Genomic DNA, 16,700 nt, shown 5'->3' with positions numbered 1-16,700 from the left:
TGTTCACCTTATCAGCAAAACTGCATAAATTAAATTTGATTTGAATTGTTTAAAACAATTGAAATACTATTTGGCCAGTGGAAAAGAATGAGATCAACTCTATTCTAAAATATTTATCTGAGAACTATTTTAAACAGTTTTGTTTTTATGGATTTTGATATATTTATGCTAAAACATAACAAGGATACTGGATGATTTTTAGCAATAAAAATTGTGTATGGCACACATGGCATTTATAGTGCATATCTCATATTTCCTTAATGTCTTGTACCTTTAACGGTGTTAAATATGGTCTCACGTGGATGGGAATATGCATGGAAATGATATGCAGATGAGGTTATGCATAGTAAAACTAGGCATTGTAAGCTCCATATATGGTGATTTCGGGAAGGAGTCGGGGTGGAGATGCACATATGCACAATCATCCCGACTGGGGTTTATAAAGGGATTTTTGCGCAGGTTTTGGCGTACGCATGGTTTTATAAATTTGAAAAGTTTTGTGCGTATGCAAAATCTAGCTTTTGTGCATACTTACACTTTTAGGATGAAATCTACGGAGAGTTTTATAAATGAGACCCCTGGTCACTACGTCACCCCGTCCGTGACGTCGCGCCCATTCATTGGACTGATTACACACATGTTTCAGAGCATGGTCTCGCTGAAGGCATTCCCAAAGTGTTCAACGCAGCGTCTCGCTCCCTCGGGGAACTAGGGTTACATACTTAACCTAGAGACGTTTTTACTCTAAAATGTCTTAAAATTATTTTCATTAATAATAATCAGTTTGACCAAATTAAATTCAATATCCTGTAAAAATTTTTATTAAAATAAAAATAAATAAGGAATGTTTTTCCGATGGTCCTTCACTAAATTAACTAAAGAAACTCTATAGCAATATTTACCCATTTATATTTGTTTACCAAAACTTTTAATGTATGTAAATTTGCAGGGATTTTAAGCATTTTTAAAAGTCATTAGGCAAGTAAATCAGTTTTTGGAACCACCTCAAAAAATCTGACAAACCTAATTCACAGAAATTAAACTAATTTTCTTCACTTTCTTCAAAATTTTTCCTACAAAGGTTCTGGCAAATGAATCAATCTTTATTTAAAAAAAAATAAATAATTGAAATAAAAAATGAATCATATTTACCAACTCTAATGGTATTTTACCTACAAAATAACCACAAAAAATATTAAATATATGTTAATATTTAATATGCTGAACATTATCTCACATTCTTTCATTGTCTTTATTTTTACCTTTCAGAAATGTATGCCTCCTGCCTGAAGATATGTAAAACGTGTTTGACTCTTCATCCTATAACTCTCATTCAACATTCCTCGGTTTTCTCGTGTAGCAGTCAAACATGTCATGTTAGGAAGATCTCCACCACAGTGCCAGGGTGTCCAGTTACCGGTGAGAAATCACAAAAGGTTTCAAACTGCCTCTTCAACTCAGTATGACAGGTTAAGGTTATAACAACTTCCTGCAGAACTCTTCATTTGGACCACGTTTTTTCAAAGTAAAGTAATGTCTTTTTTCTTCAACTACTGCCAATATTAGCACTAATAATATTAGCCATCCAGTATTTCTGCTGATAATTTTCTAAAGAGATTAATTTTAAATTATACAAAGTCCTCCTTATAACTGCCAAAGTGTTTTTACCCTTATGGTGTTTATACGTTTTGACAGTTTCTTGAGAAATCACTGCCCTCAACATCCTCTCAAGTGGATGTAGAAACATAATGTTTGTGTGTGTGCCTTCTCATTGTGCCAATTTGCTCCTATTGAGTTTGAAAAGTTTATGCTGTTTTTAGGCAGGACCATGACTATACATGAGTGTTCAAAATGTATAATTTGCTAGCTTACAGCACATAACACCTCCAAAACATGTACAATCATTGCATGACAATTTTCGTAAGCATGATACACACAATTAGCACAAAACAAATCATCAATTTGCACAAGCATCTGGCACATTCCACAAATAGGGTATGCTTTGCTGTCCCATGACATTTTTTATAAGCCTTAGAGGCACAAATCCCATGTTGTCGCTTGACTTATTAGATACTGTACAGTGTGTATAGAAAAGTATCATCCACCTTTAAAATAATTACGTTTTGATTTTTTGCAGCCTGAAATGAAGATGGACACAGTTTTTGTTTTTTGCTGTATTTACTCGGTGCAACTTATAACATCCAAGTAAAAGATACAACACCATCATGTCATAAAAATAAATAAATAAATAAACAACCAGAATCACTGAGTTGGAAAAATGATCACCCCACTACTAAAAATGACTTGTAAACTCAGATGAGGCTAATCACCTTCTCAATGGCACACAAAGCCATTTGACTTTCAACTGTGATCAACTGTGTTCATTTTGATTAGCTCAGCATGAAAAGAGCTTTCCTGGAGCATTTCAGTCCTTGGACGTGCAACTGAAGCAAACAATCAACTATGGGTGGCAAGGCACTGTCAAAAGATCTCTGGGATAATGTTGTGGACAGGCACAAGTCAGGAGATGGATACATACAAATTTCAAAGGCTTTATCAATGCCTAGAAGCACAGTGAATGTCTATTATTAAGAAGCGGAAGGTATTTGGTACAACACAGACCCTCCCTGGATCAGGACGTCGCTCCAAACTGGATGAAAGAGCCAGGAGGAAACTGGTGAGAGAGGCGACCAAGAGGCCTACAGCAACTCTGAAGCAGTTGCAGGAATTTATGACAGAGTGGTCATTGTGTGCATGTGACAACAATATCACAAATTCTCCACAAATGTGGCTTGTATGGGAGGGTTGCAAGAAAAAAGCCACTCCTCAAGAAAGGCCACATGCAGTCACGACTGAGCTTTGCCAAAACACACCTTGAAGATTCTGAGGCAGATGAGACTAAAATTGAATTATTTGGCCTCAACACCAAATGATATGTCTGGCAGAAATCCAATACAGCTCACCATCCAAATAACAGCATTCCCTCAGTAAAGCATGGAGGTAGTGATAATATACTGTTATGGGGTGTTTCTCTGCAGCAGAGACTGAAGCACTTGTCAGGATAGAAGGAAAAATGGATGGGGCAACATACAGTCAAATTCTTGAGGAAAATACACTGCCCTCTGCCAGAAAGTTGTCAATGAGAAGAAGGTTTACCTTCCAGCATGGCAATGACCCAAAGCACACAGCAAAACTCACCACACAGTGGTTGAAGGAGAAAAAAATGTGAAAGTCCTTGCATGGCCTACTCAGAGCCCAGACTTAAAAACATCTGTGGAATGACTTGAAGACTGCAGTCCACAAACGGTCACCATCACATTTAACTGAACTTGAGAAGTTCTGCAAAGAAGAGTGAGCAAATATGACAAAGTCTAGATGTGCAAAGTTGGTAGAGACATTTACCAACAGCCTAAAGGCTGTAATTAAAGCAAAAGGTGGTTCAACAAAATACTGACACAAGGGGGTGATCCTTTTTCCAACTCAGTGATTCGTTTTAGTTTTTTTTTTTCTGACATGTTGGTCTTCATTTCAAGCTGCAAAGCAACAAAATGTGATTATTTTAAAGGAGGTGATTCTTTTCTATACCCACTGTATATAAAACTAATTAAAATAAATTACAAATTAATATTGAAAATAGATTTTAAATACAATCGTATATACACGCACACATACATACATATATATATATATACAGTATATACATATACATACACACACATCATTAATTAATTAATTAGTTAATTTATATAAGTATATTTTATATTACACATGAATAAGAAACAGATAATACCAAAAAAGTACCAATCAATATTATATATAAAATTATAAATTTAATTAAATTATAAATTACAAGTTAATATTAAAAAGTACATTTTAAAAATATGCAAATATATATATACAGTATCTCACAGAAGTGAGTACACCCCTCACATTTTTGTAAATATTTTATTATATCTTTTCATGTGACAACACTGAAGAAATGACACTTTGCTACAATGTAAAGTAGTGAGTGTACAGCTTGTATAACAGTGTAAATTTGCGGTCCCCTCAAAATAACTCAACACACAGCCATTAATGTCTAAACCGCTGGCCACAAAAGTGAGTACACCCCTAAGTGAAAATGTCCAAATTGGGCCGAAAGTGTCAATATATTTTGCGCCCACCATTATTTTCCAGCACTGCCTTAACCGTATATATATATATATATATGCTCAGTTGCACTTACTCCTGTTTGATTTCACAAACTTTCTCTTGGAAATCCTCATCTTCTGGGTGATCCTGGGCATTCTGCTTGGTCAACTGTAGCTTAGCTGTCTGCAAAGTCATAAATATAGAGGAACATTAAGAATACAGTAACCCATTACAGAACAGATACTTTTGGTTCAATAACGTTTCAGTCTTATGCATAAAGAAGTGAGGAGCAAAATCAATTTACGGTCTAATTTATGTTATGCAGGACTGAAATGTTTAACCAATCACCTTCCTAAGTATGCTTGACAGTGCACATCCTAACATAATAATAATAATAATATAACGTTTCAGTCTTATGCATAAAGAAGTGAGGAGCAAAATCAATTTACGGTCTAATTTATGTTATGCAGGACTGAAATGTTTAACCAATCACCTTCCTAAGTATGCTTGACAGTGCACATCCATACATAATAATAATAATAATAATAATAATACATTTTATTTAAGGCGCCTTTCAAATCACTCAAGGTCAACATACATCATGAACAATAAATAAAACAGCAATAAATAACAATAAATAGCAATATCAATGAACCAAAAAAAAGAAAAAAAAAAGAGTTTTTTGAGTTTAGCTTTGAATTGGGATAACGAATCTAATTTGCGGATGTTAGTTGGGAGAGAATTCCAAAGGCGAGGAGCAGCACGGCTAAAAGCTCTATGACCCATGGTGGTTAAACGAGCCTTGGGTGTATGGAGAAGACCCAGTGAGGAAGAACGAAGGGTTCGAGAAGGGGTGTAGGGCTGAATAAGATCTGAGAGGTAAGTTGGAGCGAGGTTATGGAGAGTTTTATACGCGAGAAGAAGAATTTTAAATTCAATGTGAAATTTGATGGGAAGCCAATGAAGCTGTTTAAGAGATGGAGTAATGTGTTGTATAGATGGAGTCCGGGTTATGATACGAGCAGCTGAATTCTGAATCAACTGGAGTTTATGGAGAAGCTTGTGTGGTAAGCAAGTGTTAGTGGGGTTTTTTTTGGTTTTTTTTTTTTTTTTTTTTTTTTTGGAGAAAGTTATTGATGTTATATTGATGGGTACGATGTTGCCAAGTTGTTGTTTTTTAATCATTTTTATTGATGCTGGAACCAGATTTCTTTAATTATCTCTTTAAATACCCCAACATCAAACAATAAGTTGACAAGAACCTTGTTCAAACCCCATAAAGATTAGTTGACAGGAATGTTGTTGGGTTAATTGACCCAAGAACCACAGAAGTCCATGAATTTCATCCTGAGCTCAATGCCAGTGTCCATACCTGTTACACGTGGTTGTGCCAAGTATTTCGAGCACCAGAGAAAGAGGTCAATAACCAGCTTGCCCTCTCTACGACAAAGAGCTACAGTCTCTTGAGTCAGCCAGTAGCTGTACTTTCCTTCAACAAGATAGTGCTATCATGTAAACACTGAATAGTTCTATTCCCATCGCACACATGAGAGCATTGTAAGATAGGGAAGTGAGGATCAAATACAGTCAATTCCACGTAGATGCCTTGGAAGGGATTTTCTCATGCCTTGAGACTTAAATTGCCTCTGGCCTCGGTGAACCGTAATGCCAATCACTTGATATCTCACACTCAGGCATGCTATTAAACTCAAGGACACTGAGCTGCCCGGGTTTATTTGGGCATGTAATGGGTCAGAGAGTCACCTTCCAAACTTTTCTCATCGTTTAAGGTCACTGGAACCAAATTTGTAACTGGATTTGTGTAAGTAGTCTAGACAACTTAGATTCCAAAGAGGTGAAAAACACTTAAAGAATTAGGTTAATTATGATTAATTGAATTCTGAATCAACTGGAGTTTATGGAGAAGCTTGTGTGATAAACCAAATAAAAGAGAATTACAGTAGTCGATGCGAGAGGTGACAAGTGAGTGAACTAGAATGGCAGTACTGTGTGGGGTGAGAGATGAACGAAGGCGAGCAATATTACAGAGATGAATGTTAATACTATTAATCTGAGCTTCAAATGAAAGAGTGCTGTCAATTTTGGAATAAAAAGCAAATTAGACTTATTTGTTTCTGATAATAACTAGTAGTATTAGCCAAACATTTTTAAAAACAATACATTGCCCACCAGCTCTAGTTTCTCCTTCTCTTTAATCTGCAGTTTGTCAATGTGTTCGGAGAGGTTGGGCCTGTCAAAGTCTTGGTGCAGTTGCTCTTTAATCTCCAGAACCTCTTTGGAAATGCCACAGAATGCTTTTGTTATCTCATGCACCAGCTGTTTGTAGTGCTCGAAGTCATAGTGGGGACCCGTCCTTAAGTACGCCTCATGACCCCTGAGAAAAACAACAACTGTATTACCTCAAATAACCTCTGACAGACAAGACAGATAGATAAAGATAAACTGACTCCTCAAATAGCTTGTATGCCTCCACACGCTCGGCTTGAAGTACATAAAATCTTCTGACCAAATTTGTGAAATCTGTAGGTGCTTTAAAAAAAAAGAAAGATAGAATAGACACACAAGTCGCAAACATCAAAAAGACTCTAAGATCAATATGAATCCCTTGCTATATAGATACATACATACATACATATATATATATATATATATATATATATATATATACACACACACACTATTATTTAATCGGTATTTTAAATAATGCCATAAGACAGAAACACGGTAATATTTTGTTAGTTATATAATTACAATGTATTTATTTATGATTTAGTATTATTTTGTTCATATGTAACTTTATTACTATGAAATGATGTACATGTACAGTATGTTTCTTTATATACTAGCGTTAGCAAGTTCGCTACGTTGTATTTATTTCTAGTCATTTACTATTCCTAAATGTGATTATATGATACAAGCTAAGCATTCAAAACTAACTTACCATGTTGCTGAAACTGTACTCTTGGTGTTTTCGTAGCTTGGCTGATAAATCTACTGAGCAGAAACATGTGTATCGTTTCATGTAGCCACGCTGTTGCACTCACTTCCTGTTTGGGTTCGCGTAATACAACGTCATGTGTCGTCACCTCACTGCTTGCGTACTGGGACAAAACTCAAAAAGTCTTCCATTTTTACGTAATATGGTTTGTGACTAAGCAAACAGAGGCATAATTTATTGAAATTATATATATATATATATATATATACATATTTATAGTAATATTAAATTATTCTCAATTTTTCAGCTTTGATGCTGCTATGTTGTAATGAGTTAAGTGTATGTGCTGAAACCAATTTATTCTCCTCATGTTCTTCAGAATACAATTAAGTTCACTTTCCCAAGGCTATATCAGAAGATTGAGATCTTTATACCTATAAAGGTTCTTCAGTTATTCTTTTGTAGGACATTGGGTTCAGTAGATTCCAAAGAGGTGAAAAACACTTAAAGAATTAGGTTAATTATGATTAATTTAATTGTATAACAACATTGCCCTGACCTTTGTCTTGACATGTCTTTGAGAAAGTGCTATTAGTTTTAATTGCATTGACCCCCAAAATTGGGTTTTATGCAGCCTTGTCTCTTTCTTCTAAGCGTAAAGGCCTACATACACCAAACATTTAAACAAATCACCACCAAATGGTCTGAACACTGCATAGATCAAAACTAATATTTGTCAGTTTGAACTAAAACCAATATTACTCCAGTACTGTAGGTGGCGCACTCCACCTTTCAAAGGCAATGTTTCTGTTAAGTATCTTCTTTGAATAGTCTTTTCTTGCTCAGATTAACTGCGGCAAAACAAGTGTGTCTGAAATACCCCCCTATACCCTCATTCACTGTTCCCTACGTTAGTCCACTAGTGTAGTTGTAGAAGTTAATGAAAATGAGTGAGCAAAGTTGGACACTGAGAGCTCCAGAAAAACTGCTGCTTTTGCATTGTTTATGCTTTCTGTTTAATAGTAAAATACAGTTGAATGCATCTGGTAAGCTCCAATAGTAACAGTTAACAAAACAAAATGGCTTGCGTAAACCATAATTAAACAATTTAATAACAAGTCAAAAAGGAACTTGTACCTGCATGATTCCGCTGTCAACTACATCATCGAGATGCAAGAATTCATACTGCGCAGCCCTCATGGTGTATTAAATGCACGCACTAAAAAACCGCAGAAGTGACTGCATAGAGTCCATCCTCTAGCCATTGATCGATCGTACATCGTTTGTACATTTGTTATTGCAGTGCATTATGGGAGTGCATGAGTGCATTTGATAATGTCCACTACAAGTGGTCCTCAAATAGTGCACTATATAAGGGTATAGGGGGCAATTTCAGACACAGCCCTGGTCATGGTCCTGCAAAGTGACTTTGGAGCCCCTTTCCATAGTGGTCAACCCATTATTGTAATTTAAACAACAAGAGCAATTTGTTATTTTAGAAGATGTTTCGGTAGTCTAAATTGTTGTTTTGAGATCAATCATAAGGTTCCACCCTTCTCACAACACCCAACATGAGCAACAAAGAAACAAAACACTTGCCAGTTAGTGTTTGAACATCTGATATTTGTTTTATGTTTTCCCAAGTGGTGAGGTTCAGCACTCTTGTTTGTTTGATTTGTGTGCCCTATGATGTGAGATTCAGATGTACGGTCTAGACAAAACAAAGTGTTAGCATAATTGGTACCTGGAGTCTTGTGATGTAAACACGCACAGCTGTTGCTGTGTACTCCCGTCCTTTGATTCACAGGGGTTACCTGATTGCCACACCATCTGTGTTCCGTGCCGGTGTGGAAGAGGCCGTGAGTGTGACCATCTTCAATGCGGTAGAGGACACACGAGTGCAGCTGCAGCTCAGCGTCAAGAGCGAGATTGTGGCTCATAGCCATGGCACTGTACGAGGTGAAAATTATTTTGGGTATTTACTAAAATTTAAAACTGCTCAATTCAGCATCTCAAAGTAACGTCCAACAACAGCTGTGGTGCCAAGAGCTCCTCTTACCTTTGAAAATGTTTTTAATCAAGGTAATTTAAATTTAGTTTTTAATTTTTAGATTTGTAATTATTGGGTCTTAAATGTCTTATTTAGTTTCCATTTTAAATTTTATTAACTAAAGTATAGTTTTTGCCAATTGAATAGTCGTAGAAATTGGCATGGCATTAAAAACAAACAAACCAAGAGCTCCTTTTGCAATGTCTTGACCCACCAAAGATCACTGTCCTTGGTTAAAAAGTTAAACACCAATACTGAGTATTATTTAAGCTTCATTTTCATAAATTGTGTCAAATTAAAAATGGCACCAATCTTAAATGATCATAATTTATGGTTTTGTTCGATAAAGCCCTTTATTTCACTATAAATTCATGCTTTGATGCAGAAATCTTGGTGCTTGTGCAGGTTTCACTTTACCTGTCATTTCTTTTTCGTTTCAGATAAAGGTACCATCAAAATAAAGGTGAGCCAATCATAAGCCAGTTTTAGTCCATAGTCCTTAAAGCAGCAGTTTGCACTGAGCTGGATGGGACCTTTATGCCTAATAACCACAATGTTCCCAGGTGCCATCAGATCTTAGAGGCCAGGCACATCTGAAGGTTTGGGGGAACCGTCAGCTCAATGAGGGTGGCTACATCTTCCACAACCACACCACTGTGACAGTGGACAGCAAAGGCACAACTGTTTTCATCCAGACCGACAAGCCAGTCTATAAGCCCCGGCAGAAAGGTCTCTCTCCTTTCACCAAACGGGAATGGGTTGCTGATGATGCTAACTATGTTTGTAATGCTACATGTCTCAGTGCTGTTGATATTGGCTATTTAATATGCAATTTAGCATATTAAATACACACTCTATACTTTCCTAATATGTTTTTTTTTTAATGCAAAAAATCATGCAGCACATTGCTGTTACATGACCTCCGTACAATTCCAGTTATTATCTTTTAAATTTATAGTTATTTGGTATTTTTTATTACATCTTGTGCCAAAACTCTTACCATTCTGGTTAAAGATGTTTTTAAAAACTTGGCCGATATCACTTCTGATTCATTCCTCACACTAGAAATGAAAGGTTATGTTGAGTGCATTTCATTGTGGGACACAATATTTTATGTTGTATGGTCTTTTACATATTGCAGAAGAGTATTCTGTGCATACACAAAATGTGCTTATTTTGCACACTGTACATCCTGCATGCTATTCCAAACTTAGTGTCATGGATAGCTTTGTGAAAGAAACAAGTTGAATTTTAATTAATTACTGTATGTTTCTTTCTCTCTTCTCTAGTTCTTATCAATGTATATGCTGTCACACCAGACCTAAGGCCAACCAGTGAAAAGGTGAAGTCCTGAAATTATATGCTAAAATGTTAAAGGGGTCATATGATGCTGCTAAAAAGAACAGTATTTTGTGTATTTGGTGTAATGAAATGTGTTTATGCGGTTTAAGGTTAAAAAGACACATTAGGTAAGTGTGGCTGACTCTTAACTTTTATAAAGAATATCTCTTTGGATTTGAGACTTTAGTCTTTGCAACTTTACAGATCTTCTTTATGCACCAAGAGCTTGTAACACTCCAAAGAGAAAGGAAAAATTGAAATCGCATCATATGACCCCTTTAAATGATGATTTGTATTAGAGGATCATTGTCCTATTTAGCATTAGCAGTGTTTATTTAGTATCTTAAAGCTTATCTTGCTAACATTTTTAGAAAGGCACAAAAGGTAGCTTAGCTGTATTATCCTCATGCACAAACAAAAATGCAAATTACAGAAACAAGTTCACCAGAGTCACTTAGAAACAAGCTTTTTTCCAAAAGTGGCTCTAGCTATAGTGTGTGGACAGTATCCTTATTGAAAATTGGGCTGCTAAAAAATGCACGCTGGCAAAATTCTTCAAAACTTCTCTCAGATGGAAGATTGATTCAAATCTTGAGGAGGGCTAATGTAGCTATAGCTATACAGTTTGTCGTCCTCACCCCACTAATCACTTCTGTTTTTTGTTTTACAGATTGAAGCTTACATAGTGGTGAGTGGAGGCCATGGGGTGGACACTGCTCTGGTTGGGAAGCATGATTGGAGTGTTTCTTTCCCAGCAGGGTCCATGTTGCACAGCTATAGAGCTTGACAACTGGTCACCAGTGTTGGGTTCAACCCTAGAGCAGACGCTAGTGGGCAACTAGGGAGATAAAAGGGAGCGAGTCTTCCTGGGGCGTTGCCCCCCACTGCTCTGTGCTTAGCTTCCATCTCTTTCCCACATGCTGCTTGGTCTTTGAAGCATCTTTGGGGCAAATACTCTTCCTCAGTTCCAGAAAATTCTTCTGAAAGCTGTGCAAATGGCCAAAGGGGAACCAGAAAAAATGTTTGCTATGTATGCAATGTTTCATGTTTATGTTAGTTTAGCACTGTCGGCCTCTGGCTCTCGCTGGAGGAAGTGCCAGTTGGGGTGTGGGTAGTTTTGCCCTGATTGACGGGCTCCTGGAGTGTTGGCCCTTTGAGTCAGGGCAAGGTCAGTTTGTTTGAAAGCATCGCTGGATTTGAAACATGTTTGCTTAAGCTTGATTCTTTGCTGCCTTTTTACAAGTGTAAAGTGGCTTCTGGATTTAAGGCAAACAAATAAGCAAGAGTGTGACTATTTTTTACCACATACTGTTTAAGATTACCACTTTGTTTACCTAGGACCCCAGAGGATCCCGCATAATCCATTGGAAAGATCTGAAGTCTGTTTGTTGTGGTAAGAATTGTTACTGTTGTGTTCCGTCTACTTTAATGATGTTGCAATCATTATGTAATCACACTGTACAACTTTAGTTTATGACAGTCACTATGATGTCTAATAAGCATTGACCACCATAGTACATATGAAGTGCTGGTATTTTTACGTCACTATTGTCTCTATCAGGAATTGTCAATATTAGCTTTCCGCTATCAGACCAACCGGTCTTCGGCGAATGGTTAGTCTTTGTGGAGATGCAAGGCCACACGTACAACAAGTCATTTGAAGTGCAGAAGTATGGTAAAGTGTTTATCGTTTTTAAAGAACTGATTCAAATAATTTTAACCACACAATATAGTAAATAGCCTCTAAAAGATGGAAAATTACTAGCTTTTTTGTGTATTGTTAACTAAAATGTTATGGTTGACGAAAACTTCCATTTCAGTAAGAGTAAAATGTATAGAAACCCATGAATATGATTTGATTTTGGTCTGTTTTTCTCTTGAACAGTCATGCCCAGGTTTGAGCTCATCATTGAGCCCCCTCCCTACATTCGAGACCTCAATTCATGTGAACAGGTCACAGTCAAGGCAAGGTAAGAGGACAAAACCCTGCCATACACCTTAAGCAAGTTGTTTTACAATGGCCCCCAATTTCTCAGTCACCCTGCCTTATTCCAGGTACACCTTTGGAAAGCCAGTGTCGGGCAAATTAACAGTAAATATGACGGTCAATGGAGTAGGCTACTACAGACATGAAGTTGGCAACTCGGTGGTGAAATCAATGGAGGTGAGTGCATGATAAAGACTAGCATATGTTCTGCTTTGCATGCTGTTGTCTCCATGAGGTTCCTTAACTTGCTCAAACAGCGAAACGTCCTTAGTTATTTTGTATGCATGGCTGCACTGGTCTACTAGGGCTCTATCTAAATGCCAGCCTCACCCTTTGCGGTCCTCCTCTAATTTCACACTTGTAATGGCATGTAGACTGTTGAGTAGTAGTCCACTGTGATGTCTAGACCAATGCAAGCTCAGCAAAAGGAGACATTGCTGGCACGTGGTTTCCACAAAGGCGTACTCCAAAGCCACTCCTTGTGGTCTTCATGGGCAAAACTGCAAGTCCACCTAAAAAGCACCATTTGGGACAGGGGCAAGATAGTCCAGTAACTATCCAGTGTTAACTAACTAGTCCAAGCTAGTCTTCTCAGCTTTTCAGCAGCCTATGCCCTTGTAACATCAAAAGATCAAAAGTAAGTAGCAATTCTCTGCAACAAGTTTCTTTTCTTCTACATAGATTAAAGGCTCAGCCACTTTCAGCCTTTGCGTAAAGGACATGATGCCCTTAGAGGTTACAGACCATTTCAGAGGCGCAGTGAACATGTGGGTGACAGTGAGCAGTGTGGATGGTGGACAGCAGACCATGTTTGATGATTCAACGCCCGTCCACAAGCAGCTTATTGACATCAAGTACTCCAAAGATACTCGCAAGCAGTTCAAACCTGGTCTGCCCTACAAAGGGATGGTGAGAGGAGGATCAGTCTTCTGGTAGAAAGCAGATAATGTTTCCTTTTATCCTTTTTACTAATCAATGCTAATTTGAAATGATTGTTTTTTTCACCACTGACCCCAGATTGAAGTGACCTATCCGGACGGAAGCCCAGCGGAAGGAGTACAAGTGCGGGTTAAGGCCGAACTTACCCCGAATGACAACATCTACACTAGTGAGCTGGTCTCACGCAATGGCAAGGCCACTTTCGAGATTCCCTCCATCCCCACAGCTGCCCAGTACGTCTGGCTGGAGGTCAGTGGGAGGGATTTGGAGATGTGGTGGAAGCTTCTTTTAGGGGTGATGCAGGGTTTCTAACCCTACTTCTGGAGGGCTACCTTCCTGCAGACTTCAGTTCTGCTCCAACACACTTGCCTGTAATTTACAAGTAATCTTGAACACCTTTATTACCTGGTGAAGGTATTAGGAAGGTATGTTTGTTTAGGGTTTGAGCTAAACTCTGCAGAATCGTAGCCCTCCAGGAGTAGGATTGGTTACTCCAACCTAGTGATTAGGAGGCTAAGTTAGTATATTCAAATCCTGAAAAGTTGTAGGTTCAAACACTGGAAAGAATGTTGCATGAAGTAATACCAATTTTCAGCAAGGCAGATGACTTCCAGGTTGCTCGAGTGCCAATGGGACGGTTCCTGTAATGTCACTTTCACTCTAGAACTTTTGATTTTTTCAGATTTAGTTAATTTCTTTTCTTTTTGTTTGCAGTCAAAAGTGACTGCCATTGATGGCAGGCCTGTAGAAGACCAGTATCTCCCCAACTATCTGTCCATCAGTAGCTGGTTTTCTCCTAGCAAGTGCCACATCCAGCTTCTAAGTCCCAGTGCTCCTCTTGTGGTAAGAGACACTGCATAATTAGCAATGCTTGATAAGACATATAGAAATATTTTGTATGTTTAAACAACCTTTAATCATGGAAGCACCTGTTGTGTTTAGATTGGACAAGAAGCAGAGATCTCCTTGAAGTCCACCTGTCCCTGTAACGTCACCTTGCACTACGAGGTCGCCTCTCGTGGGAATATAGTGCAGTCGGGTCAGAGACATACCAAGAGCATGGCTTACCGTGAAAAGAGAGCTACCATCACCTTTGACACCAACATTCACACCACCGCCAAACCACCACGAGTCTCAGGTCAGTTTTATTGCAATAACTGCAATATGCCTTTCAATTTATTAACTTATTTATTGGTGTTTCTTCAACTATGGGCAACTTTGGCCATAAAATATATTACTATGTATATTACATATAGTGTCATTTCTATCACATCTATAGTTATGGATTGTTTTTAATAACATTCTACAATTTAAATGACATGTTAAAATTTTTTTTGTCTTTTGTCTTGCTATGGCTAATATTATAGGAATATAAAATTGTATGTATCCTAAATACAATTAAATTATATTTTCACTTTTTTGCATAATTTGACAGTGACAAATAATAAAAAAAATATTCTGTTCACGTGACATTTACCTTGATTTCCTTTTTTCTCTCTCTAAACTAATGGTTCATATCTACACTGTTGTCTTCTAGGCAATTCATAAATTTGTAGTGGATTTTCTGTTACTTTTAATTGAAATACCTCATGCTTTATTTTTCATTATTCCTAATTTATCAATTTTGTGTACTGTGCATCATACTAAGAAAAATATTTGAAACATGAATTTATTAATGAAGCTTACCATTAGCTCATAAAGGCACTATTCTTCCTCTTTTTTCCTCTTCATTTTTTATCTGTCTATGATCATGTCCTCTTTCTGCCCAGACTCTGGTGTGTCCTCTTCTCAGGCTGAAACAGATAGCTGCATGTCGGTTCTGCATTTCAACGTGACTCCCGCCATGGCCCCCCTCAGTCGCCTACTGGTCTACTATGTTCGGGAAAATGGAGAGGGGGTGACTGACAGTGTGCAACTTCCTGTGCAGCCCCGTTTCGAAAATGAAGTGGGTTGGGTTGATGGTTGAATTTATTTCAGCTCACTAATCATTAATCTGGTTTAGAATTTATTAAAAGCACAGTTCTGTCATTGTATACACCCTCATGTTGTTCCAAACTCATATGACTTTCTTCTCCTTAGGTCTCTGTGTCTTTGTCCACAAACGAGTCGATGCCGGGCAGTCCAGTCAGCATGAAGGTCCAAGCAGAGAGTGGCTCATGTGTATGTGTAGCTTCTGTGGACAAAAGCATGTACCTTCTCAAACCAGGCTTCCAGCTCACTCCTGAGAAGGTTGGTTCTCTTATGAACCTTCAAACATGCCACCAGAATAGCTCAGAAGTTGTCTTAACAGTTTGCTGCGATTATGGGTTTGCAGGTGTTCAAGGAACTGGCTGAATTTGATGTATCTGATGCGTTTGGGGTACCTAAAGACGAGGGACATTTTTGGTGGCCCGGCTTGTCATCACGAAGACGACGCTCCTCTGTGTTTCCATGGCACTGGGATATCAGTAAAGATGCCCGTTTTGCTTTTACGGTGAGGACATCACTGTCTCCCATATTTCAAAAAACATAAACCTTTATATTAGATATTAAATGCTAATATGTTTATGTAACTGTAATGCAGGAGACAGGGCTGGTGGTGATGACAGATATGGTGAGTCTGAATCACAGGCAAAGTGGAGGGATGTACACAGACGAGGCCGTGCCCGCTTTTCAACCGCACACCTCCACCTTAGTGGCAGCTATGCATTCCCGATCTGGGACACGGTACACATGCACGCAGTGTCTGAAATTATAAGGTTAATCTCACAGGTGGTTGTCTCTAGGGTCAGTAAGAGAATTGTTTCTTATGTCAGTGTGTGTTTTTCAGGGCAGAGAACCGCAGGCGTACATTCTTCCCAGAAACATGGATATGGCATTGCTTTAACGTCAGGTAGTAAAATATTACTTTAAAATGTATAGATTTAAGATTTTTTTAAAGAAATGATTACTTTTATTAAGCATTAAATTGATCAAATAAGTCCTCTTCTTTTCGAAGCATGCTAAAAAAATATTCCCATTTGCACCGCAATTGAATCAACATTGATAATGACAAGAAATGTTTCTTGAGCAGCAAATCTGCATATTAGACTGATTTCTGAAGAATCATGTGACACTGAAGACTGGAGTAAAAATGGCTGCTGAAAATTCAGCTTTACCATCATAGGAATAAATTACATTTTAAAATATATTCAAAAAGAAAATGGTTATTTTAAATTGTAATAACTTTTCACAATATTACTGTTTTTTTTTTTTACTGTATTTTTATACTATATCCAATAAATGCAGATCGAGTGAGTGTGTGTACATATATA

The 16,700-nt window shown here is 37.6% G+C and overlaps 2 protein-coding genes across 2 annotated transcripts in view; one reads left to right on the top strand and one right to left on the bottom strand.

Annotated features, from left to right (window-relative positions):
* LOC107719569 (uncharacterized protein C19orf60 homolog) overlaps positions 1–7,237 on the bottom strand; it is a 9,221-nt gene extending 1,984 nt beyond the window's left edge. Inside the window, exons 1-4 of the mRNA XM_016527016.1 lie at positions 7,094–7,237; positions 6,600–6,681; positions 6,322–6,526; positions 4,226–4,314 (exon numbers count right to left, since the gene is read on the bottom strand). Coding sequence (XP_016382502.1) covers positions 4,226–4,314; positions 6,322–6,526; positions 6,600–6,681; positions 7,094–7,160 — 443 coding nt within the window. The 5' untranslated portion in view covers positions 7,161–7,237. The remainder of the gene's footprint in view (positions 1–4,225; positions 4,315–6,321; positions 6,527–6,599; positions 6,682–7,093) is intronic.
* A 1,263-nt stretch (positions 7,238–8,500) lies between these two features.
* LOC107719636 (C3 and PZP-like alpha-2-macroglobulin domain-containing protein 8) overlaps positions 8,501–16,700 on the top strand; it is a 30,898-nt gene continuing 22,698 nt past the window's right edge. Inside the window, exons 1-19 of the mRNA XM_016527121.1 lie at positions 8,501–8,513; positions 8,864–9,049; positions 9,581–9,603; positions 9,704–9,869; positions 10,430–10,482; positions 11,152–11,169; positions 11,820–11,874; positions 12,043–12,156; positions 12,367–12,451; positions 12,537–12,645; positions 13,150–13,377; positions 13,486–13,656; positions 14,122–14,250; positions 14,350–14,545; positions 15,177–15,352; positions 15,487–15,636; positions 15,722–15,880; positions 15,971–16,113; positions 16,217–16,279. Of these exons, the coding sequence (XP_016382607.1) occupies positions 8,501–8,513; positions 8,864–9,049; positions 9,581–9,603; positions 9,704–9,869; positions 10,430–10,482; positions 11,152–11,169; positions 11,820–11,874; positions 12,043–12,156; positions 12,367–12,451; positions 12,537–12,645; positions 13,150–13,377; positions 13,486–13,656; positions 14,122–14,250; positions 14,350–14,545; positions 15,177–15,352; positions 15,487–15,636; positions 15,722–15,880; positions 15,971–16,113; positions 16,217–16,279 (2,237 nt within the window). The remainder of the gene's footprint in view (positions 8,514–8,863; positions 9,050–9,580; positions 9,604–9,703; positions 9,870–10,429; positions 10,483–11,151; positions 11,170–11,819; positions 11,875–12,042; positions 12,157–12,366; positions 12,452–12,536; positions 12,646–13,149; positions 13,378–13,485; positions 13,657–14,121; positions 14,251–14,349; positions 14,546–15,176; positions 15,353–15,486; positions 15,637–15,721; positions 15,881–15,970; positions 16,114–16,216; positions 16,280–16,700) is intronic.

This window comes from Sinocyclocheilus rhinocerous, unplaced genomic scaffold, assembly GCF_001515625.1.
Source record: "Sinocyclocheilus rhinocerous isolate Xijiao unplaced genomic scaffold, SAMN03320098_v1.1 scaffold1294, whole genome shotgun sequence".
NCBI lineage: Eukaryota > Metazoa > Chordata > Actinopteri > Cypriniformes > Cyprinidae > Sinocyclocheilus > Sinocyclocheilus rhinocerous.
The sequence above is the reverse complement of the archived record's forward strand: the minus strand, read 5'-3'. Positions and strand labels throughout refer to the sequence as shown.